Here is a 26566-nt window from a genome sequence, read left to right on the forward strand (position 1 = left end):
CTTCCATGTACTACCTGAATCTTTAAGAATCAACAATAATTTTATTTTTTTATGTAGTCTCATCACCTACATTAGTACACACCAGACCAATCAACCTGTACTTACTGTGTGGGTCTTATTTTTTTTTTTTTTTGAGACAGAGTCTCGCTCCATGGCCAAGGCTGGAGTGCAGTGGCATGAATTCCACTTACTGCAAACTCTGCCTCCTGGGTTCAAGCAATTCTCATGCCTCAGCCTCCTGAGTAGCTGGGTACAGGCGCATGCTGCCATGCCCCATTAATTTTTGTATTTTTAGTAGAGATGGAGTTTCACCACATTGGCCAGGCTGGTCTCAAACTCCCGGCCTCAAGTGATTCTGCAGACCTTGGCCTCCCAAAGTGCTGGCATTACAGGCACGAGCCACCATGCCTGGCCAATCTGTACTTAGTGTGTTTTTATTTCTTAGCACCAATCCAGATAGCAGTAGATGAACACTGTCTAAGTAGGCTGACTACATCCTCATGTAAAGAATAGACAGTTCTGGAATAGTCTTCTCCCCACTCCCCCTGACACACCACCTCATCATTTTACTATAGGAGAACACTTTCTACTACCTTCTGATAGTTTTATGCAAGTCCGAAGTTTTAAAAAGATTCTTCCAAAGTCACCAATTGAAGTGATTTGAGTACTTTGGCTCGTGACATCTTTCTTTTATAAAAGGCTGGTACATGCAGTGACAGGGAACACTTAGTTATTTCACAGAACTTACACCTGGGGAACAATGTCATAACCTTCTCCAATAGACAAGTTCATCATTTGACACTGCTCCACAGTTGTAGATATTTCAGAACGAGGAAATGTTAATAGCTGGTATATATGACCCTCAATATTCTCCTGTATTTCTTGTTTTCAAGTCATAAATAAGTATCTCTTTTATTTTTATAAGTTTAGTCCACTTTTTTATGGTCCTACCCATTTTAGGTCACGGGAGGAAGAATGAGATTTATATCATGAGATGGCACTGGTAATTCACCTGAGTTTGTGATGCTGTCTTTGTACAGATCACTGCAGAGGATGTGATATACTCAAATTCCAGAAACGTTCGAGCAGTGCCTACTCTGTGTGTGGTTAGGGGTAGGTGGGGCTGGAGAAGGTAGAATTTAAAGATCAGAAAGATAGAGTTTCTTTTCTTTTCTTTTGAAATGGAGTTTTGCTCTTTCACCCAGGCTGGAGTGAAATGGACCCGATCTCAGCTCACTGCAACCTCTGGCCCCCAGGTTCAAGTGATTCTCCTGCCTCAGCCTCCCAAGTAGCTGGGATTCTAGACACTCACCATCATGCCTGGCTAATTTTTGTATTTTTAGTAGAGATGAGGTGTTGCCATGTTGGCCAGGCTGGTCTCGAACTCCTGACCTCAGGTGATCCACCCTCCTCAGCCTCCCAAAGTGTTGGGATTACAAATGTGAGCCAGTGCACCCGGTTGAGTTTCTGCTCTTTCGGGCATGGCAAAGATGCTCTCTGCCTTTCCATTCCAACCCTAAAATCATGTCTGAGATTTCTTTGCTTGTGGCTATATTCTCCTTTTCAGTTATTCCACCTTCTAGTTCTAGTTCCTTCCTGTGAGGGGTCTCCAGCTGTCATAACCTTTGCTGGCCTCTGCTGCCAGCCTCAGTGCTCCCTGGGATTTCCTACCTTCTTCTATCCTGCCTTATGTTGATTCTCCTTGGCTTTTCATGCTAAGACTGACCTATGCTTCTTTTCTTTCCTTCTTTCTGATCCAATATAAATAATCTAATAATTAAATAATTAATAATTTATGATTTAATAATAACCCAATAATTAGTAATCTAATAGATTATTCCAGTAAAGTAATCTTCTGTGCAGAAGAAAAGGGTGCTCTTATCTATTTAGAAAGAAAGAAAAGAAGGAAAGAGCACCTTTTTCTTCTGCACAGATTATGAGATCCCTGGTCCTTGCTTACTTGTTTGTTCATGAGAAAAACCATGGATAGCTGTCAGAAGCCCCTTACTCTGGTCCTGGTTTCATTTCACTGTCCTATAACCTTGGGCAAATCACAGTTGAAGAGAAGGAGTCGTTTTAATCAACGAAATATAGATAATCTATTTAGATTTCTTCTAGTTCTAATATTTCAGAATGCACAACTGCCTTGGTATGTCGTGAAACTCAATGAATAAATGCGGTTAAGACTGTGCACAGAATGTTTGCAACAGGAAAGAAGCTACATAGACACATGTAGTCCCTGAAGTCTGTATTTTAGTAAAAGAACTCCTACTCACCACTGCTTAAATGAGTGTGCCTATTCATGAAAACATTGCCCAGGGTAGAGAGAAACCATTGAGAAGAAGTTGCTTATTCTAACCATTGACAGAAATCCTCCTTTATCAAACAGAAAGATTTTAAAGGTTGAAAATCTAAGATTTCTGTAAGGGTGCTACCAGAACTCAGGATGAACTGAGTATGTTTTATGTTTATTACAGTGGAAAAAAAAACTTTTGCCACTTTTCATTTTGAAATAATTTAAAACTTACAGAAAATTTTAAGAATAGTACAAAGAACTCCTGTGTACCCTTTACATGGTGGTTATTCCATAATTGTTAATGCATCACCATGTTTGATTTTTCATTCTCTTTTTCTATATACACATATTTTTAATAACACTTTAATGAAATAACTATTTTTTTAAATTCTAAAAAATGGTGATAATACATGTCCTGTAAAAATGTGAACTCATTATAAAATAAGATTTATGATTTGAAATCTATTTCTTCCTGCATTTTCTATTCAAAGCTGATATTGATGATCCTGTTAGTTTTTACGTTAATGTTAATAGCAAGTCACAGAGAATGTTGGCCATCATTAACTTGAGATGATACAAGTCATTAATTCAGAATTTGACAAATAACCTAATGAGAAAGTATTTTGGATACTTCCTAATAAAATATTCATGTTTTATTTTACATACATTTTATTAAAATTTGAAGAGATGAGTTTTAGAATATTTCTCCCTTATCAGGTTCCTTATTCAGAAAAAAATATATATATACTAATGCATGCTAAGATGAAAATTCCAATTTAGTCACTTTTTGTATATGATACCTGTTTCTCAAAACCATTTAAGAGATATAAAGGATTTTACAGATTTATATTGTATTAATAGGTATCAGCTTAGAATAAGGAGGCATTCGGATTAGAAATTCAGAAATACAGTGTTCTATATATTAGGATCTCTTTCACCTTAAACTATTTTTCCATTACTGTCATGTTTAAATCTTTACCAAAAAATTGTATTTTGGTTTGTCAACAGTATGCTCTAATCTCACATGTAGAAAATGACAATACTATCATATGGATCTAGGCTTCTAACTATGTATTTCACTGAGAATTACTTTTTATCAAAACTTCTAAAAATTTAGCCAGGCATGGTGGTATACGCCAGTAGCCCCAACTACTCAGGAGGCTGAGGTAGGAGGATGACTTGAACTCAGGAGTTCGATACTACAGTGAGTCTTGATTGTGCGACTGCACTCCAGTTTGGGTAGCAGGGCAAGACCCCAACTCAGAAAAGGAAAAAAAAAAAAAACTTTTAAGAATATCATTAAATTATCAAAATAAGTACCACAAATCCCCATATCACATTAAGGGTGTCGACCAAGCTTCACCAATGAGAGAGAAACAGATTAAGTGTGCTACGCAGCTGTTTAGCAGGGATGAGGAACACAGAGCCAGAGAGGCCGTCTGTGAAGCCAGAGGGAAAGAAGAGCAACAGGTCCACCGCCCGGAGTTGCTGCCAGGACCCTGACACACCTCTAAACACCCAACCACGTGGACATCAGCTGCCATCTTCAGTGTGTGAAACTTTTAAGGAATATTTAAATGTGGTCTCAGACAATAACCTAACACTTGGTCAAGCACTTAAAAAGGAAGATTTGTTGTATTAAAGGCTTCGCAAATGTATTTGGCTGCTTTGACGCTTAAAGGAAATAAATGCTTGTCACTTGGAGAGCTAAAATGGGACAAATGCTACCATTTACACACATATGACTTAATAGGCAAGAAAGTTGGACTTAAACTTCACACTTTTGAGCAAAACAATGTGAAGACCCTGATAAGGGTTTGTTTTTAATTGTCCACACATTTTAAAACATCAGATGACTGGTTATTTTTACTTTATAATGTAAAAAGTTTTGAAAATGTAGGCATTTTATATTAAGTGAATTTTTATTCTTTGTAATTGCCACAAATTATGGGTTGGAGCCCACATTTAAAATCTCAAACACTGTAAACTTTAGGATGTGAACAGCTAGAGATGACAGTCATACACATTACTTTCTGCAAGAGAAGCCAGAGCCGTAACTGCAGTTACTGTTTCCACTATGCGCTGTAAATAGTTTCCTGCTTCTAAAAAGACTTCTGACATTCAGTTCTAAACCCATGGGTGCATGTCTAAATGATGCCTGTAAAAGCTCATCCTTCTACAGAAATAAATAGTAATTGCTCATTTTAAAAACAAACTTTAGTTCAGTTAATAGTCAGATGTGCTGCTCTAATAGGTGAAGAAAGCTTATCCAAAATACAAATAGGCACATATAAATAAGGGGAGTGAATCTTCAGGATTCTAGAACAATACTCTGTAGTGTCATACACATGTTTTAGGTGCTCACTGGCCATTAAGAACAATGGCATTTGTTCCGATTCAAAGTCATGCCCAGGACTGACCAGTCCTTTGTGTGTGCTCTCCTTGATTTGAAGTGTAAACTTCTAGGGAGGGAGCAGGGATCATTTCTTTTGTATGTTCTATACCACAATGATGATACCACAGTGCAAAATTAAGACAAAGGACAAAAACCACCACTATCGCAAGAACAGAAAAATCAAACTATCGCAAGAACAGAAAACCAAACACCGCATGTTCTCACTCATAGGTGGGAACTCAACAATGAGATCACTTGGACTCGGGAAGGGGAACATCACACACCGGGGCCTATCATGGGGAGGGGGGAGGGGGGAGAGATTGCATTGGGAGTTATACCTGATGTAAATGACGAGTTGATGGGTGCTGATGAGTTGATGGGTGCAGCACACCAACATGGCACAAGTATACATATGTAACAAACCTGCATGTTATGCACATGTACCCTAGAACTTAAAGTATAATAAACAAAACAAAACAAAAAAAAAACCCACCACTATAGCAGCAGCATGAGAATACTTTTGATAAGGTATGTACATTTCTCATGCGGGATTCAAATATGAGGTAGGTGATTCCAGAGAACTTCAGCCCTTATATCACAGTTTGATTACTGTTGAGCTCCCTTTCCCATGAAGAAAACCAGAAAACAAACAAAACCGAAACCTTAGCTATATATTTATCATGGAAATTCAATGTGAAGGCTATTGTGAAAAACATGCTTTCCTTCTTGGAAATGGGATAACTGCCATTTGAGCTGTAAACTAAAAGCCTCTCAGAAAATGGAAGTTGACAGTGTGTGACACAATAATGGTGTACGAATGTAACAGCAAAGGCTGAAATATGAATACTATATTCATGGAATTGACACAATTGAGAGTAAATTATATACTTTTCAGCTGCAACTCATTTAGAAGAGTTTGAGTCTTAAATTTTAAAATAATTACAGCTCTCCTTCTTGGCTGATCATCTTCTATTTGCAGGATGGGAACATAGATTACCATCTAATTTTCAAACTATTGTTTTCAGATACAAAATAGTATCTTTAGATTTTATTAAAATAAATATACATAAAATTATTCTTCTAGTACTGGGAAACTGTAAAAGCTTCAAATACTATGAAATATCAAACTCCAGAAAAATTTTAGGAGCTACATATTTTACACATAGAAAAATAATGCTTCTATACACAAGCTCTCTTAACATTCTAAATATCTAGATAATAAGGAAAATAAAGGGATGCAAATTGGATGCTCCAGGTTGTTATTAAGAGATTCTGAGGCATATAGTAACTGTCCATAGGAAAGTAGGTTATGAAGAGAAAGGAGGTATAGCTGCCAGTGAGTGGATAATAGAAATTCCTGGATTTAGGAAAATGTTTCAAAAGTAATACAAACAGTTGGAAACAACTCCAAGAAACATAAAACTATCTACTCTGCATGCTATAGATTAGGTCACCATTATAAATTCTTTCACTAAAAATATTTAATTGTAGTTTGATTTTTTTTTAATGGAAGGCAATGTGAAAATGATATTCAAAATACCTTTGTAAATAGCTTTGCTGGAGTGTCCCACTCTCTATTATGAATACACTGAAACTGGAATAAATAGGAAAACACTTTCAGCAGACTGTTATTTATGTTCTAGTGTTGTAGAACTGTCAATAAAAATAATGTTTATTGGTTTAAGTAAGAACAGAAGTGCTTCACCTGTAAAGGTGCTGCCCAAGGCTTGTGCTGAGATCTGGCTGGATCATTTGTACATCTTATGAAAGTGAGAACACTATTTCTTTCTGATAGGCAATAATGGCTCTATTAAACCAAGGAGCTTTCAGTTAGGTCAAATCTGTGATTATATTCTACCAAAAAATGTAGACCATGACTTTAATTCAAGATTTAATAGCAGTTTCTCATTTACAGAAATTAGTGTAAGTGTGCTCTGTGTCTGTGATAGTTAATATATACAGTTAGTTAGCTTTTCTCAGTTACATTTTCAGCCTTCACCTGGGTGTTAGAAAGAAAAAACAAGTACACTCACGCGTTAAAATCAAGAGAGTCATTGACTAATTCCGTATCTTCTGGATAACACATTCATCAATCTGATCATACTCAACTGCCAATTTCTACTTCATAAAATTACGAAGCAGAAATTCCTAGGTAGTTACTCTAGGAAGTCACCTGAAAATACTGGAAATTGTTTTAATTCCTTAAAGTGCTTTGTATAATCCTGGATTCTAGTTGAATTTTTTTATTTTGTTGGGGGAAATTTTGAGTTTGTTTTATTTTGAAATCCTCTCAAGGATATCTTAAAGGGCTTTATAGAATAATTGTTTAACAAGCCCATAGACAAAAGAATTAAGAGCATTGGGATCATGAATCAAATTCAAGGCTAGCAATCAAAGCAACTTGTAGGCCAGGCTTGGTGGCTCACACCTGTAATCCCAAAACTTTGGGAGGCCGAGACAGGCAGATTGCTTGAGCTCAGGAGTTCAAGACCACTCTGGCCAAAACAGTGAAATCCCGTCTCCACGAAAAAAATGCAAAAATTAGCCAGGTGTGGTGGTGCATGACTGTGGTCCCAGCTACTTGGGAGGCTGAGGCAGGAGGATTCCTTGAGCCCAGGAGGCGGAGGCTGCAGTCAGCCGATATCACCCCACTGCACTCCAGCCTGGGTGACAGAATGAGACTCTGTCTCAAAAAAAAAAAAAAAAAAAAGCAATTTATAAACTGTAACATTTTATAAAAAGTGAAAAGCAATAATTATTGAAATATCTGTACCTTGGTTAAGGCTAAAACCAGAGTCTACCCAACCACCAAAAGAACAACAGAGGTCTTCCAATGCAAGTCAGTAACTCGTCAGATGAGCAATACATGGGGATGCACCTGGTCCCATAAAGTTGGCAGTTCTGATAGATCATATCAAAAAGTTCAAACCAAAAATTTTGTACTTGTTTTGGTCTCTGGCTCAAATGGATGCTGTGAGTATTGTGAAGCATTAAAGCAGGGCAACATTAGTTTAATTAATACTTATTGAGCACTTGCTACACGTCAGCCTCTAAAAAGACAAAAAGAATTAAGACACAATATATGACCTAAAGGAGTTTACAGCCTAGTGAGAAAGACAAAAATGAACTAATGACTGATGAGATGAGGAAGGGCTATTCCAGGGAAGTTGGGGAGGTCAGAGCCAGATACCCCTCAGTGTACCAGATGGGGAAGGAAGAAACGCAATGCAGTGAGTGCTGAACATGCTTTCAAGGAGCTTGGCTGTGAGGGGAAGAGAGAGACCATGCTACAGAGATAAGCAGAGTGTAAAAGGGTTTTGTTTTTTATTCTGTTTGCTTTTAAGATTTTAAAGACATTTTGTCACATATCTAGGCTATGGGAGGGCACCGATGGAGAGGAGTAGAGAAGGAGACAAGAAGAGGGAGAGAGGGAGAGGGAATTAATATCTGATGGAACATTCTGGGATAGATAAAAGAGAGCTGAACAACTAGATACGATCTTAAATTTATGTCTTCTTTTGGCTTAAGAAATGTCAAAATCGCAATGTTTTATTTTGTGACCACTGTTTTCAAAATGTAATTCCAAAATAAATTCTTAGGAAGCCTAAATATTTTGAATAAAATGAAGTTCATGTACCTCTAATTTAAATGCAAAACAATATAATATTATTTGAAGGAGACAAATGGCATATTGGATGATATTAAATATGACTCTTAGAGACTTAATAAAATAATTAAAATATTCTTAGTATTACAGTTCATCAAATGTGATTTAAGTAAGTCTGATTTTTCTCTGAGGAGGAATATTTTTTGAAGCTGATTCATAAGTTACACATTGTACCCTGTACAAAATTATCATTTCATGGCATCAAACCTATTATCTTATGTTCTGTTGCCTAGCTACTAGAATTCTGAAGTTTAATGGCTTTTAGATGGATATTGAAATTTTAAACAGAATTTCAGCTTATGTAGTCTACAGAAAGAAAAACTGTTGGACACATCTGTTTACTTAAATTTTCAAAGGAAATTTCTTTGTTTACAAAGGCTCAGAGTTGTAAGTTTTGGAGAAGAGTGTACCGATTATCAGTGGAGGACATTTAACATCACATATGAAGTCACACTAAATTCACGCCAGTTTTTTTGTTTTTATTTGTTTTTACTATGGATGTGGAGATAACAAAATATTTTCTTTATCTTTCTAAAATGTTTAAGGCTTTAAGTCTATGGTTAAGGTCCTGCTTCATTTGTACAAGTCTGCTTATAATACACACATGCATGCATCTTTATAGTAAGTACTTAGACTTACCTGTTCCCATGCAAACACATGTTGATTATAATAATACTGAATTTGTTCATTTGCAATGTTAATGCACAGCTGCTCGAAGGAATTTTTTTTGAAATTTTCAAAGCCAAATATATCAAGAATGCCAATGCTCAGCTCATCACCATTCCCACTAGAAGAATTGAAGGGGCATTATTTTGAGTTATTTCCTGAAGAGGTAATGTAAAACAGGGAATCTTAGAGTTACCATTTGTGATTGAGCTAAGAAACTACTATAAGAACATACACTTAGAGTGAAACTTTCTTAACTGAAATAGTTTCTCTCCATAGCACATAAAGATAATGGCAGATATTGATTTTTATATGAAAATGGAACAGTATTTTCCTTGAACTATAGAAACTACTCTGATACTGTTATATACTGAAACAAAAGAAACTTTTTCTTCTCCTAAGTTTACAAAGTCACAGGCTTGAGTGAGTCAGGAATTACAAGAACAACCTGCATAGCAATTAGAACACAGCAAAAATATATTCAATAAAAACTGTCCCAGAAAAGCAAAAATTCTGTTAAAAGGTATAGTTTTTCATTTTAGGAGAACAATTTTGAAAATCTTACTTAAAAGATCTTAATTATTTTAAAGAATTGTTATTTGTTTTTGGATCATTTGCTCATAATTTTTTAATATAGAACAAATGGCAACCTGGAGAAAGATACAAATACATAGGGATTATTTTTACATTTAAATACTTTAAAATACAATTAGATTCTATTTTACAATTAAGTATTTCAAATACATTTTTTTTTACTATTGGTTAAAAGGTTTACTCCTCCCCAAAGAAATATATACACTGCAGAGTTATGCTGATGTGAATTTTTAAAAGAAAGTACAAAAGCTTCTCTTTATGTTCATCATTTAGGTATTCCAGGGTTACACTTAGTGTTATGTAAAGGAGTGATTTGGAAATGACAGTCAGCAACTGCACACTGTGAGCTGAAGGATCCGCCCTACATTTGGAGGAAGCAACTGAATTCAAAATCCAGGCTGCAGAATACTTTAAATATGTGCTGGGATGGACAAAAGGAAAGCTATCTGAGTATTTCTGAAAGTTCTTATTTTGAATAATAATTCTGTATTATTGTATGAGGCAAGATGTCTAGTTAAAACTTATGCTGGTTTAGTAAAGATTATTATCCTTTTACAATCTCTTTGCCCCACAGGATCCCACAGAGATAAATATTTAACTCACTGCATAAAAAAGTGTTAGAGCCAGGAGGGACCTTACAAATAATCCAGTTCAGAGATTCTTAAAGTAGGATCTGTTAATGGCTTTCAAGAGGACTGGAATCATAAGTGTGCAATATTTTCGTGGGGATATAGATATATATCCAGTTTTTATTTTTAAGTGAAGGAAATAGGCAGTTTTCAAGACATTCTTAAAAGGCTCCAAGATACACCCAATAACTAAGACCACTGACTTGTCATTCAAGGCCTTTTTTTTTTTTTTGAGACGGAGTCTCACTCTGTCGCCCAGGCTGGAGTGCAATGGCGCGATCTTGGCTCACTGTAAGCTCTGCCTCCTGGGTTCAAGCGATTCTGCCTCAGCCTCCGGAGTAGTTGGGACTACCGGCACCCGCCACAATGCCCGGCTAATTTTTTTTTTGTATTTTTAGTAGAGACGGGGTTTCACCATGTTAGCCAGGATGGTCTCATCTCCTGACGTTGTGATCTGCCCGCCTCGGCCTCCCAAAGTGCTGGGATTAGAGGCGTGAGCCACCGCGCCAGGCTCAATGCCCTTATTTAACAGTTGAGGAGGGAAAGACCCAGACAAATGCAGTAAGTTGCCCAGTGTCCCATAATGAGTTAGTGGCAAAGCCCAGCATACAACATATGCTGTTTAAAAACTTAGTGTACAACTTAACAAAGTTGAACTACATTATTTCAAATGGTCTCCCTTTAGTTTTTAAACTTTCTGTAAAAATTTTTAAAATCTAAGAGTTAGACGGTTTTCATTAGTGAATGGAAAGGAAACTTGCCATTTAGTATATTTAGTATATGTACATTTAGTACACAGGCTACAGTGGATATAGTAGATCCCCCTTCTGGGTAGGTACCATTTAGTGCCAAACATGCAGAGGATAATTAACAAAATGAGGCCAAATCTCTAAATATCTTGCCTACATTTTCTGGAATATACAGATAATAAAAATCCCTGAATTTGTTCCATTTTCATATGAATGCTTGACATAATATAGATGACCGTACCAGAACATACGACCATTTTGACCATTACATCACAAGGGGAAAATGGTATAGATAGTACCTAGGAGGTACAGAAGCAATTTGGAGAGACACAAAGTTAAGAACATGGAGAAATAATGGATGAGCTCTTAGACAGTTTGACTGTACATAGTATTATGGTGCGGCATGTATTTTAGTGAAAAAAATAATGAATTGCATACTTCCAATGTGTATAAATGGTCTTTTATGCTTAGTAAGCAAGTGTGAATGAGGTGATCTTATGGTAGGCATCCATCTTGCTTTTCCACACGCAAAATGGCATTTATCACAGAACAAAGCTTTAGATGTAAGGACTTGTGTCCATGTATAAGCTCTGCCTATAGAGAGCATTCAGTCATCATGGCTCTGCCATTTACTATTACCTACATTTATCTAGTGCATTTCTGAACCAAATTTCATTGGAGTTACAGTGAGGTTGTAATGGCATTACAGTGAGAGTTAAAATATGAAAATAAAATTTTCCTTTATCTTTAAGGTTTAATTTAAACCCCCAAAATAAAAACAAAGAACTGCTGAGATGACATTTTATACAAGCATAAAATGCTATATGCTTCATGGTACAACTTCTAATTTAAAAAACCTATTAGTTGATAGTAAGATATCACATTTAAAAATTCACTTTTTATTGTGTTATTTATGTTGCTACAGGTTTTATGTTGCAGCAGTTTAAAAGTGTTATAGTTAAGTGGCATTATGAGGTGGAACTATTAGGAAGTGAAGCTTATCTACTAAATTATAATTTTAATAATTTAATTATATCAATTATAGAAATATCTTGAAAGAGATCTATACAAAACAATCAATTAGAAAATAGATTTACATCACCTGACATTTGGGAAAAAATGTTTCTGTAAAAATTTTTACCTTGGTGATGAGTCATACTTCAACAAATTGTTAATGCAATTGACTATCCAACTAAAGAGACGTCCATATAAGGTTTTAGCCATGGCATCCCTGACATCGGTAGCTTTTTCTACAGTATTGGGTCGTATAATTGTTTCTCCTCTAGTGACCACACAGTGGGAGGTGAGAGCTTCTTGTAGCTCATCTGCCTGAATGCAAAGCAAAGAAGCACCTGAAAAACAAACAGATTCATTGTTAGAAAAAATTATGGCAATGAGGTCACTCCCCCAAAATGAAAATGTCTTAATCTGCCTTCTTCAAATGACATGAATTAAATGTGTGGAGATTATGTAATGTAAAAATACGATACTATTCAACATGAGTCCTATGTCTCTTCTTGATCACTTTTCTCAACTTTTCTCAGCTGGTTAAACTTAGGCTACTGCATGTTATAACACAACCCAAATCACACTGGCTGGCAGAGTAATACAGCTGCACAAGCAAGTGGTTGTTTATGTGATGTCAAACATACTTTCACTAAATTATGCTAAATCATTTTAAAATATAATGAATAGCTTTGGCATAATTTGGATATCATTATTACGTACACATTTTCAAAATGTAGAAATTAATTGGAAGGTTACATAGACTTCAGGGGTATACCTCAATAAATGTATTTCAAGTACCTTCTGCAATACACAACAGAAAGAGCATAAACTTACCTTGACATTCATGTACTTATACTTGACATTCATGTACATATCATCCTACTTTTTAGTTTCATACTTCAATTACTAAATTACGTTAAAACTGGATGCTTGAACAAACATTTATTTGGCATTTAATGTTGATTACATTCATGGGGAATTTAAAATTAATAACCCTTTAACTCAGTGAACAAAACTCATTTTTGAATATAATAAACATCTTTAACCAAAATTATTCCATGACAGATTGGCTAATTTTTCAAATCTGTTGTTCTCCTTTTAAAATATTTTGAACATTTTAAATTTAACTTTTAGCACTTGTGACAAGATGTTTCTTGGTTATGTGCTAAGATTGTTAAATCTTATATTTTCTCATATCGTGGAAGTACTATAGGCTCATTGCAGAAATTTTACCTTCTAAGTTAACATTCTGCATTTCTTTCCTTCTAGGCATATTTACTACCATTAGTCTGCACAAACATTTTATCTCATATAACATCTTATGCATTTCCCATTTTGTTCAATATTGTTTGTAAATATGCTTTAATTTGCTGCATAATATTCTGACAAATACGATAATATGTCAATAACTTTAAAATTGGCGGATGTTTAAATTGTTTCCCTATGTTCAAAATTGTAAAAAATGCCAGTATAGGCCAGCCGCAGTAGCTTACGCCTGTAATCCCAGCACTTTGGGAGGTCAAGGTGGGTGGATTATCTGAGGTCAGGAGTTTGAGACCAGCTAGGCTAATATGGTGAAATCCCGTCTCTACTAAAAAATCACAAAAATTAGCCAGGCATGGTGGCACAGACCTGTAGTCCCAGCTACTCGGTAGGCTGAAGCGGGAGAATCGCTTGAAGCCAGAAGGCAGAGATTGCAGTTAGGAGAGATTGTGCCGCTGCACTCCAACCTGAGCGACAGAGTGAGACTCACTCTCAAAAAAAAAATGCCAGCATAAATATTTTAAGCATAAATTTGTGTTCATATTTTGTACTATTTTCTTAGCATAGGGCAGCAATTTTTCAAAATATGTAAATATGTAAAAGTTTTTTTTTTTTTTTGAGACATAGTCTCACTCTGTCATCCAAGCTGGTGTGCTACAGCACAATTATGGCTCACTGCAGCATCACCTCCTGGACTCAAGAGATCCTCCTACCTCAGCCTTCCATGCAGCTGGGACGACAGACGCATGACAACCTGCCTGGCTAATTATTATTATCTGGTAGAGGTAGTGTTTCACCATGTTGCCCAGGCTGGCCTCAAACTCCCGGAATCAAGAAAGTTTTTTGATATATACTATTTAACTGCTCTTCAAACAGTCTGAACAAATTACACTCCTCTCAGCCAAATAAAACACCAATAATTTCAAGGACATCAGGGACTATCATTTTTCTAAAATAGCCAATTTGATAGGAGAAAATGTTTTCTATTTATTTGTAATTGATTCCTAGTGAAGCTGAATACTTTCTTCTTTCATATTTTTATTGGTAATTTGTGTTTTTTAGTTTGAAAATTGCAATATTTTCATTGATATGTTAATCTTTTCCTGATCAATTTATATGAGACTCTTCATAGCTTAAAGAAATGCTTTGATATATATGTTGTAAATATTTTCCCTCAGTTTCATTTGTACTGCAATTTTATTTATGTTTTCTTTTTTTTCAGGATAAAAGTTTTAATTTTTATGTAGTCAAATATCCATTTTTTAAAGAAAATCATTTGTGCTTTTGATTTTCTACACATAAACTTCTTCAAGTCCTTTCTCCCCTCAAAATTATATAAGTCAATTCCAGTCTCTTTTATGATTTTTTTGCATTTAAATGTGTGTATGTTTGGAATTCATTCTGGTATACAGTATATGAGAACGATTCAAATTCCTCCTCCCCAAAATGGTTAGCCAGTTCCCTACAATACTGATTCCCTAGTGATTTGTAATGCCATTTTTGGTAACATACTTTGGATCTGTTTCTGAACAGTGTCTCCCACTGATCTGTGTGTCTATTTCTGTTCCTACATTGTTTATTTATTTGACATAGATTTATTGTCTACTACATGCTAGGCATTTTACCTGGGGATATATTGCTAAGTACAATACTTTCTAAAACAAAGCACTAGTCTTGATGATCTTTATCCAGCAAGAATGGGAAGCCAATCAAGAAATTTAAGCCGGAAGAGAAAAGGAGAAGGAGGAGGAGGAGCAGAAGGAGAAGGAGGGGGAGAGGAAGGTGGAGGTGAAGATGGAGAGGGAAAGGGGGAGACTGAGAGAGCCCACTGATACATGGGTTATGTGGTTTCTGAAATAATCGTGGAGAATGACCTGGAAAAACTCAATTCTTGATGTGACATGAACAAATGGGAGGTCACTTGTTCAGGTGAGAGGTGATGTTGTTTTTGATGAGAATGGTGACAATGATGATAAAGAGAAGTGGTCAGATTTGAGAGATATTTATGGGACAAAATGGTCAGAACTGGTGCTTAATTGAAACAACGCTTTTGTAAAACCATATGGAAATGCAGCCTTGGTTTGGACATAATTCCTTATAACTTTTCATTGGAAAGCATTTTAATATAAATTAATAAAGTTTTTACTTTCCATGAGTGGTTATTCCAGAAAGTATGTTAATTAATTTCAATGATATTCATATTAATATCAATGTTTTGTAACCTATATGACTGTCTTCTCATGCAGAAATAGGTTCTCAATCATCAAAATCATTTTTTAGTATGGTTGTTTCTAGGTATACTCTTACCTACAATCTATCTCTATTGCAACTCATTCCACGGGCTGCTGCTAGTTCTTATGAATATGATCAGATGTAAGACTTACATCTTATCAATGGGTTATTCCTTCTACTTCTGATAATATCATATATGCCAATTAAATTTTTTATATATGGAAAATTAGAACATGTTTCCTCGAGGTTTCCAGGCACATGCCAGTCACTACAAGCCAATTCCATACACTTGTGCTACTGTATTACCACACTGGCTCCAGAGACACAGTGGGATAGCATTTATAGGGATGTTGGGGACAGGTCCAGACCAGGATAATTTGGCACTTAGCCCCGTAAAACTATCCCATCTCATTCTGTTTCTGAGCATAAATCAGGAAAAAGTATATAAATTAAAATTTGTATCATGATTCTCCATTTTGTGTGTATGTGTCTGTGTGTGTGTGCATGTGTGTTTGTGTTTTGAGACAGAGTCTTGCTCCGTCACCCAGGCTGGAGTGCAGTGGCAAAATCTCAGCTCACTGCAACCTCTGCCTCCTAGGTTCAAGCGATTCTCCTGCCTCAGCCTCCTCAAGTAGCTGAGACTACAGGCATGCGCCACCACGCTTGGTTAATTTTTATATTTTTAGTAGAGACAGGGTTTCACCATGTTGGCCAAGCTGGTCTCAAACTCCTGACCTTAGGTGATCCACTAGCTTCAGCATCCCAAAGTACTGGGATTAGAGGTGTGAGCCTTTAGGCCGGGCATGGTGGCTCATGCCTGTAATCTCAGCACTTTGGGAGGCCGAGGTGGGCGGATCACGAGGTCAGGAGATCGAGACCATCCTGGCTAACACAGTGAAACCCCGTCTCTACTAAAAATACAAAAATTAGCCAGGCATGGTGGCAGGTGCCTGTAGTCCCAGCTACTTGGGAGGCTGAGGCAGGAGAATGGCATGAACCTGGGAGGTGGAGCTTGCAGTGAGCCGAGATCGTGCCACTGCACTCCAGCCTGGGCGATAGAGTGAGACTCTGTCTCCAAAAAAAAAATAATAATAAAATAAAAAAGAGATGTGAGCCTCTGGACCAGGACTGATTCTCCATTTATTATTATTAATGAAACAGCAAATATGGAATTATGAAAGTGTGTGCCAATATTAAAAACAAAATTACAAGGCATACTAGGCAATACTAAATAGAAAAAAGCTGTGCTGTTGCAGATATTAATGGAAAACCTTAAATTACTGGAAATAATTTATCAAACTCTACTATTAAGGAAAACTTGATTTGAAACAAATACTATGACATGCTTCTCTTGTGTAAAAATTATTGCAAAATTAATCAACCCAGGATGAATGGGTGTAAAATCCATCTAGTATGAAAACATACAGGTCTTTATTACTTGTAAAATGATATAGATGTTAAATCTGTAAGACAATAACATAATTCTTTTTCAGATCAGTTTACTGAATTTTAACTATACTATCTGTGCTTTTATATCGAAATGTAAATAGCTCCCAAAATAGTCATAAAAACCTAGTCTTTAGAAACATTTTCTACAGTAATCAGTTAATTTATAAACGTGAAGATGTTTTAAGTAGTGGACTTTTACATTTTAATTTTACACACATTAAATCTGAGTATTCTTTTAAGGATTCTAGGTTAGCACAATTGCTTGAAATGATCCTTATGTGATACTTACGGTATGTCATAAGACTTTGAAAGATTTCAGTTTTGAATAGAAGATAATAAAACTTACAGTTCTCCAGGGCTGTATGATTAGAAATGTGGCTCTTGTCAATCTGGTGTTCAGATGCCACAGAAGAAAATTCAATGTTGCCAACATTCAGGATTGCAGCCAGTATACTGTATATACTTCCAAGTTGCTGAAACACACCACAGAAACATTAGCATCATTCTTCCCTTGAGTACAGCCAACCAGTGACTACGACTGGCGACAGACAGGGAGAGAACCCTCAGGCCCTGTCATATCTATCTGTAGACTATGATAATGCCACACTGAGATCCAAGTTGGCTCATCCTCTTTCACTATTTTAACCTCAGAGGTTAGCATAGTGCCTGTTACCCAGTAAGTGCTTAAAAATATTTTATAAATGCAAGTATGAATAAAAAATAAAAATGAGAAGCTGTTCTCAGAGGAGGTAGAAATGCCTCATTCATTAGGCCATAGATAAATCTATCCATGCAGAATTGAATTTCAGAACTTAGTGTGGTTGTTACCATATGGATTTTCCTTGAGGCCATCTTAAAAGTGAGGCTATATGTGTGAATAAAGGAGAGCTAAGAAAGAAAAATCAAAAGATCCCAGGACCAAAATCAAAGGATATGTGTGGTTTAAATGTAAGCATAAGATTATTATTTTTTTTTCTTTTTTGAGATAAGGTCTTACCGTTGTTCAGGCTGGAGTGCAGTGGCACTATCTCAGCTCACTGCCACCTCTGCCTCCTGGGCTCAAGTGATCCACCCTCCTAAGCCTCCTGTGTAGATGGGACTATAGTTGCATGCCACCATGCAGCTAATTTCATTTTTGGTATTTTGTAGAGACAGGGTCTCGCCATGTTGCCCAGGCTGGTCTCGAACTCCTGGGCTCAAGCGATCTGCCCATGTTGGCCTCTGAAAGTGCTGGGATTATTGGTGTAAACCACTGTGCCAGGCTACATAAGAATTTTAGATGACAGCGTAGAGTTTATACAGTTATTACTTCTTTAACATACATTCCTAATTAAGGTACATCAAATTACATTCAGAAACACATATACACACATACATGATTCTTTTTGGAGACACTGGAGGCATTTGTCAAGGAGTCTGTGGTAATTCTAGCTCTTCAACTATGTTCATGGTACAGTGAAGTATAGGAAAGAGGCAAAATTCTTTACTGTTTTTACAGGCTGCTGCATCTATTCCAGCCTAGCTCCTACACTTAACAAAGGTGATTATTCCATTCACTCCCATATTCCAAGTCTAGATAAAAGCTGGATATGACAAAACATCTTCAAGGACATGCATTTACTCATACATAATAAACATATATGTAATAAATATATAAACAAATATATTTGTTGAATGAATATATATGTGGGATATCTATTCATTGATCTAATAAAAACATATTTTATGCCAGGTACTGTTCTAGTCTCAGGTAATTCAGTAGCAGATAGGCTAAAGATCCTGGCTTCCTTAGGGTATTCAGGCTGTGCGGGCGGGGGGGCGGGGGCAAACAGTAGGAAAATAAGCAAATAAACAAACATGATATGTTCAGAAAAAAAATTACAAGGGCTATGAAGAAAATAGAGCTAAGAGGTGCTAACTTAATAAAGAGGAGAGTTCCTGGGAAAGGACGGGCAGACTTTTTTCAGTTAGGAGGTCAGGGAAGGCTGTCCTCAGAGGAGATGATGTGGAAGTTGAGGCCTGAATGACAGGAAGTCACCAGACATGAACTATTCTAGGCAGAGGACAGCAAAGGCAAAAACCTTCCTAGAAGAAAGAAGGAAGACCCATGAGGGCCGGAAGAGGGTGAGGATGAGGAACGGTACAGTAAGAAATCAGAGAGGTGAGCCTGGGCAACACCACCCAGGCTCCCTGGGCCAACAGAAAGAACTTGAGCTGGGCACTGTGGCTCACACCTGTAATCCCAGCACTTTGGGAGGTCGAGGCATTTGGATAACTTGAGGTCAGGAGTTTGAGACCAGCCTGGACAACATAGCAAAACTCCGTCTCTACTTAAAATACAAAAATTAGCTGGGCGTGGTGGCATGCACCTGTAATCCCAGCTACTTGGGAGGCTGAGGCAGGAGAATCACTTGAACCCAGGAGGCGGAGGCTTCAGTAAGCCGAGATCGTGCCACTGCACTCCAACCTGAGTGACAGAGTGAGACTGAGCTGCCAAAAAAAAAAAAAAAAAGCTTTGATTTTGTGCTAATTGCCAGAGAAAGCTACCAGAGATTTCAGAGCGGGAAGCAACATTATCTTTTGTGTTTTAAATGGATGAATCTAGTTATTCTGTGAAACAGAGTGGATTGGGGCAAGAGGGAAAACTCAGGAGGCTACTGCAGTGATCTAGGTGAGAGGTAACAGTGACTTGGATATAACAGTAAATGGTAGAGATGGAAAGAAGTAAATGCATGTAGGATGTATTTCAGAAGTGGAACAATACATATGCTGACAGATTAGATGTAGATAATTTTTCTAAGGAAATTCTGGTAAGGAATTAGCATCTGTAATATGTATAACTTGTAATGAAGCAACCAGCATGGGCTTTCATGGCTTTCAGGTGAAAAAATTCATACAGCATCTGACATTGTGCTGTATTTGTCTGGAGGAAACTATAGGCCTTAGAAAAAAACAAACAACCCTATTAAAAAGTGGGCAAAGGATATAAACAGACACTTCTCAAAAGAAGACATACATACAGTCAACAATCACATGAAAAAAGCTCAAGGTCACTGATCATTAGAGAAATGCAAATCAAAGCCACAATCAGATACCATCTTACACCAGTAAGAATGGTTATTATTAAAAAGTCAAAAAATAACAGATGCTGGTGAGGTTGTAGAGAAAAAGGAATGCTTCTACACTATTGATGGGAGTCTGAATTAGTTCAACCATTGTAGAAGACACCGTGGCAATTCCTCAAAGACCTAAAGACATAAATACTATTTGATCCAGCAATTTCATTACTGGGTATATACCCAAAGGAGTATAAATTGTTCTATTATAAAGATACATGCATGCATATGTTCACTGCAGCACTATTCACAATAGCAAAGACATGGAATCAACCTAAATGCCCATCAATGATACATTGGGTAAAGAAAATGTGGTACATATACACCATGGAATACTATGTAGCCATAGAAAAGAATGAGATCATGTCCTTTGCAGGGACATGGATGGACTGGAGTCCATTATCCTTAGCAAAATAGCATAGGAACAGAAAACCAAATACCACATGTTCTCACTTGTAAGTGGTAGCTAAATGATGAGAACACATGGACACATAGAAAGAACAACACACACTGGGGCCTATTGGAGGTTGAAGGGTAGGAGGCGTGGCACAGGGTAGGAGGAGGGAGAGGATCAGGAAAAATAACTAGTGGGTACCAGGCTTAATACCTAGATGATGAAATAATCTGTACAACAATACCCTATGATACACGTTTCCCTATGTAAACAAACCTGTGGGTACCAGGCTTAATACCTAGATGATGAAATAATCTGTACAACAATACCCTATGATACACGTTTCCCTATGTAAACAAACCTGCACAGGTACCCTGAACTTAAATAAAAGTGTTTTATAATGTGTTTTTTTACCCTTGATAAGGATGTTACCAATGTAATGAGTATAAAACTGGTCTATGAACTTGGAAGTATATAAAATGATGCAGAATTCCATCATAAAGTTTAAGGGATCAGTTGAATCCAGTAAAACAGTGAAGAGGCTTGGCTGTATATAGAGTTGCATCTCCAAATCCTGCCTACCCAAACCTGCAGGAAAATTCTTCAGAGGGGTTATAATGAAAATTGAGTAGGAGTAACACCTGAAATATGCCAAGTGGAATGTGTGATACACCAGGTAACACAAGTAAGTATCAGTTAAAGGTACATCTTGGGGTTCCCCATCTGGATCTGATGAGAATAGACCCAGATCTGTGGCTTGGATTAAATGACCTTAAAATAGTCGTACTCAATTGTGGGGAAAGGGATAACAACTCTGCCCTCACAGGACATTTGGCAACGTCTGGAGACATTTTTGGTTGTTACAAATGGGGTTGGAGTGCACTGGCATCTACGGAGTAGAGATCAAGGGTGCTGCTTAAACATCCTACATTGCACAGGAGAAACCCCACAAGAATTACCTGGTCCCAAATGTAAATAGTACTGAGGTTGAGAAACCTTGTCCCAGAAAAAAGCAGGATCTAGATTTTGGAGAAAGTTTCAAAATTCTTTGTCCCCAAAGAATAGTCCTGAACTTTTAGTCTCAGCTCAGAACCCCAGGAAAATATAAAAATAAGAATAGAGATATTGAAGTAAATGAAATCTGTAGTATCTGTTGTGGGTTGAATTGTGTACCCCTCAGATTCATATGTTGAAGTCCTAAGTTCCAGTACTCAGAATGTGGTCTTATTTGGAAATAGGGTCATTGTAAATGTAAATAGTTAAGATAAGGTCATTCTGGAGTAGGGTGGATTCCTAATCTACTATACTGGTGTCTGTTTAAAAGAACACCATGTGAAAAGACAGACACACACAAGGAGAGCACCAGGTGAAGACAAATTTAGGTGGAGACGGGGTGATGGACCTGCAGTACAAGAATACCAATGATTACTGGGGAACCACCAGAAACTAGGAGCAGAGCATAGAACAGATTCTCCCTCACAACCCTCAGGCGAAACAAACCCTGTCCACATCCTAATCTCAGACTTTGAGCCTCCTGTGCTGTCAACAATAAATTTCTGTGGTTTAAGCTACAAAGTATGCGTTAGTTTGTCATGGCAGCCCTAGCAAACTAATGCTTTTTTTTGGTTAAATTTATGAATAAGATATGTAATCTCAGAATAATCAGTGTGTTTATTCTTAAATATTTAAAACTTAATATGTGAGACATAGTAAAGATCGTATTAGTGATACAGTAAAATCTCTGACAATTAGTCTTGTGACTTAAATTTAAATACTTATTTGATATAACACTTATGACCTTAATTTGAAAAGCAGAACATATTTTGATTGCAAACTGCATTCAAATGTAAAAGATAACTTGATTTACTACATTAATAATTTTGAATTATTATATCTTCTTAGCCACTAATACGTTTAAGTGGATAAGAAGATTTGGTAAATTATTAGAAAGTTAAGAAAGCACTTATTAGTCCTTGTAAGCCTGCTCTGTCCGTCATTTGGAGCATTCAAAAGACTGAGATGTACTAAATATTTATATAAGTTCAAGTGTTTAAGATAATTTAGTTATGTTTGTTTAGAGAAATGTAAAGTTATGTTTATGAGTTAAATGAATAAAGAACTGAGTTTTTTTTCTATTCTTATACAAAAAACTGTTGGATTCACAAATTGAATAAAATGCTGAGTGAGCAGAACTTAAAATTTTAAGAAAAAATCTAGATATAGATACATGGTTTCAAAATCATTAATACATATACTGAATTAACTAAATATAAGCAACTGTAAATTGTCCTTTCTGAGCACAAGCATGCCTTCTTTGGATATTAAAAACAACTACCAGGTGAACTGCCTGCATTTAGTTGCATATTTATCCCTCAAGGTGAGGGTCATACCTAGACTCAAAAGCATGGTTAGCGCACAGCTTGCCTCTGGCACGATCCTCTTCTTGACCAGTCTCCTTGCCTCTGGTCTTGCCACTTGCCAATCTGTTTTCCATATGGCTGTCAGAGTGACTTTTCTAGCAGGCAAATCACATCACCCTATGTTTCCAGTTAAAATCCTTCAATGGCCCCTATTCCCCTAGCAATAAAGCTCCAGCTTCCTACCAAGGCATGAGAAGGAAGGTGCCACATCTTCCTGTGCCTGACTGCCTGTCCATTGTCATTTCCAGCTGGTTTTCTTTGACATATTTCAACCAAACTCCTCATAGGTTCCCAAGCATTCCATGTTATTTTGTTAATTTCATGTCTCAGTTCTGGCTTACGCTGTTCTTTTTTCTCATTCTGGGGTGTTCTTTTTTCCACCCCAGACTTCATGTTTCCGTGAAATTCTCTGCTGTCATAGAGTTGACTACCTTTTATTGAAATGATGCTTAGTGTATATTTCTTCTATCAGATTACAAACTTACTGAGGACAGAAACTGTGACTAATTCATAGCTCTAGTTTTTAGTACAGGGCCTGGTACACAGGTAGTACTCAATAAATGCTTGTCAAACTGTTTTCTTTTGTTTCAGTCAACTGACAGTACAATTTCCTTCACTTTCAAAACAGAATCTCTCTTGTTTTACGTCTATAAGACTCTTCATCTGTGCCTCATTGTTTCTACTTACTTTTCTCAGAATTTTTTTATAAATCTAAATATCCCCTTCTTTTGGTGTCAAACTGAAAGGTGACAACATGCTAGCAGCCCTCACTCTTGGCGCCTCCTCGGCCTCTGGCAGTGCTTGAGGAGCCCTTCAGCCCGCCACAGCACTGTTGGAGCCCCTCTCTGGGCTGGCGGAAGCCGGAGCCTGCTCCCTCTGCTTGCGGGTAGGTGTGGAGGAAGAGGAGCAGGTGAGAAATGGGCTGCACGCGGCGCTCGCGGGCCAGTGCAAGTTCTGGGTGGGCGTGGGCTCGGCGGGCCAGCACTTTGGCCAGCCCCGCTGGCCCCAGACAGTGAGGGGCTTAGCACCTGGGCCAGCAGCTGCAGAGGGTGCGCCGGGTCCCCCAGCAGTGCTGGCCCGACGGGCACTTGATTTCTCACTGGGCCTCAGCTGCCTCTCCATGAGGCAGGGCTGGGGACCTGCAGTCCCCCATGCCCAAGGTTCCTGCCGGGCCCAAGTGACAAGCGCCGCCTCCTGCACCGCAGGGCCGGGTCCCATTGACAGCCTAAGGGCTGAGGAGTGCGGGTACCTGACTCCGGACTGGCCAGCAGCGCCGCCTGCGGCCCTCGTGCAAGATCCACTAAGTGAAGCCAGCTGGGCTCCTGACTAGAGGGGACTTGGAGAACCTTTATGTCTGGCTAAGGGATTGTGGATGCACCAATCAGTACTCTGTGTCTAGCTCAAGGTTTGTAAATACACCAGTCAGTACTCTGCATCTAGCTAACCTAGTGGGGACTTGGAGAACTTTTCTGTCTAACACTCTGTGTCTAGCTAAAGGATTGTAAACACACCAATCAGCACTCTGTGTCTAGCTCAGGGTTTGTAAATACACCAATCAGCACTCTGTGTCTAGCTCAGGGTTTGTAAATACACCAGTCAGTACTCTGTAAAAATGGACCAATCAGTTCTCTGTAAAACGGACCAATTGGCTCTCTGTAAAATGGACCAATCAGTTCTCTGTAAAATGGACCAATCAGCAGGATGTGGGTGGGGCCAGATAAGGGAATAAAAGCAGGCTGCTGGAGCCAGTCAGTGGCAACGGTATGGAGGATTTGTTCTTTTGCTCTCTAGGATAAATCTTACTGTTGCTCACTCTTTGGGTCCATGCCGCTTTTATGAGCTGTAACACTGCGAAGGTGTGCAGCTTCACTCCTGAAGTTAGCAAGACCGCGAACCTACTGGAAAGAACTAACAACTCCAGACACGCTGCCTTTACCAGCGAGACCATGAACCCACCAGAAAGAAGAAACTGCGGACGCATCTGAACATCTGAAGGAAGAAACTCTGGACACACCATCTTTATGAACTGTAACACTCACCGCGAGGGTCCGCGGCTTCATTCTTGAAGTCAGCGAGACCAAGAACCCACCAATTCCGGACATAAAACTTTGCATCCTGAGTGAGTGGTAAGATTTTGTGAGAACAAAAAGTTCTCACTAAGCCAGTTTGTTGTTTTTTTTTTTTTTTCAAAAGCCAATTAACTTATCTAAGTGGCAGAGCCCTGTGGTTGGGAAATATATGATTTCCTTTTCAGTAAATTTTGTTTTGGGAATGGAAGCAACAGTCCATGCAGGGTAGAGTGAGTTTGGTGCCCAGAGTTGTTTTGGCAAAATGTTCTAAGTCATTTGTTAGGGCCTCAACCTATCCCGGATGCCTAATTGATACCCATGGGAGAGAGGACTGAAGAGAGAGGACAATAACCAGACCTCAAAGTAGGTGGGGGTCATCATAGACCAGAACAAAGTGGCCCATCCCTGGCAGATGTGGCACTATCCAGTCTACTTGAAGCCACGATGCAGATGCTCCTGTTGAGAAAGGACAGGGAGGCAGGTTGGGGTGGAAGAAGTGTGGGGAGGAGTGGACCCAGGATGGGATGTTACTGCAACTCACATACCAGGCAGATAAGAACTGATGGGACAGAAGGAGATGCTTTGCAATCAGCATTTGCAGCTGTTGGTACGTGAGATATTAATATGTTCTCTATTCTTAGGTTCAATTCTGCAGACACTTAAAGCAATAAAATGGCATGAGCAATCTGCAAAGACTAGAAGGAAATTAAGTGCCCCTCAATTTTAGTCATGGAATCATAGAGTTGGAAGTGACTCAGAAATTAATTATCCCTTTCCCCTCCTCTTACTGGTAAATAAGCTTAGACCAGAAAGTTTAGTTATTGGACACAGAGCCAGAAATAAGCAGTGTCAAGGATTTTAGCCCAGGGATCTTGACTCCCTAGCACAGAATTATTTTTATTTTATCAACTATCTCCTTGGCCCTGTCATTTAGTTCAAGTCATCAATGTTGGCCAAATCATGGCATTCTGGAATTATAACTTGTTTTATGTTTTTTGAATGAAAAAAAGGTATCAAATTATTTTTAAATTATTACAAATGACAAATGGAATATACACACCCTTCTATTCTGATCAAAACCTTTTTTTTTTTTTTTTTTTGAGAAGGAGTCTTGCTCTGTTCCCAGACTGGAGTGCAGTGGCACAATCTCGGCTCACTGCAACCTCTGCCTCCCGCGTTCCAGCAATTTTCCTGCCTCAGCCTCCTGAGTAGCTGGGATTACAGGTGTACACTGCCACACCTGGCTAATTTTTTGTATTTTAAAAGATACCGTTTCACCGTATTGCCCAGGCTGGTCTCGAACTCCTGAGCTCAGGCAGTCTGCCCGCCTCGGTTTCCCAAAGTGCTAGGATTACAGGCGTGAGCCACCGCTCCTGGCCTAAGATCAGTTTTTAAAAATGAACTGAGTATTTCATGGAAATTCATTACTTTTTGTGATGCTTTAAAATATTTAATTTATTTCACAAATATTATTTGATCTTCCCTAAAGACATAACTAATAATCCAAAGAAAACATGCTAGCATGTGATTTTTAGACTATCACGCGAAATGAAAGCGCAATTAAAACAGAAAAAAGACATTCTCATCTTAGACATCAGACATATAAATTTGTGGGAAAA

The 26566-nt window shown here is 37.9% G+C and overlaps 1 protein-coding gene across 1 annotated transcript in view; it reads right to left on the reverse strand.

Moving 5' to 3' along the window:
• The window catches only part of MYO3A (myosin IIIA), a 261495-nt gene that overhangs the window by 75048 nt on the left and 159881 nt on the right, over positions 1 to 26566 (reverse strand). The window contains exons 18-20 of the mRNA XM_011963820.1: positions 17295 to 17421; positions 12138 to 12348; positions 8998 to 9145 (exon numbers count right to left, since the gene is read on the reverse strand). Coding sequence (XP_011819210.1) covers positions 8998 to 9145; positions 12138 to 12348; positions 17295 to 17421 — 486 coding nt within the window. The remainder of the gene's footprint in view (positions 1 to 8997; positions 9146 to 12137; positions 12349 to 17294; positions 17422 to 26566) is intronic.

Source organism: Colobus angolensis, unplaced genomic scaffold, assembly GCF_000951035.1.
Source record: "Colobus angolensis palliatus isolate OR3802 unplaced genomic scaffold, Cang.pa_1.0 Scaffold63, whole genome shotgun sequence".
In the NCBI taxonomy this organism is placed as follows: Eukaryota; Metazoa; Chordata; class Mammalia; order Primates; family Cercopithecidae; genus Colobus; species Colobus angolensis.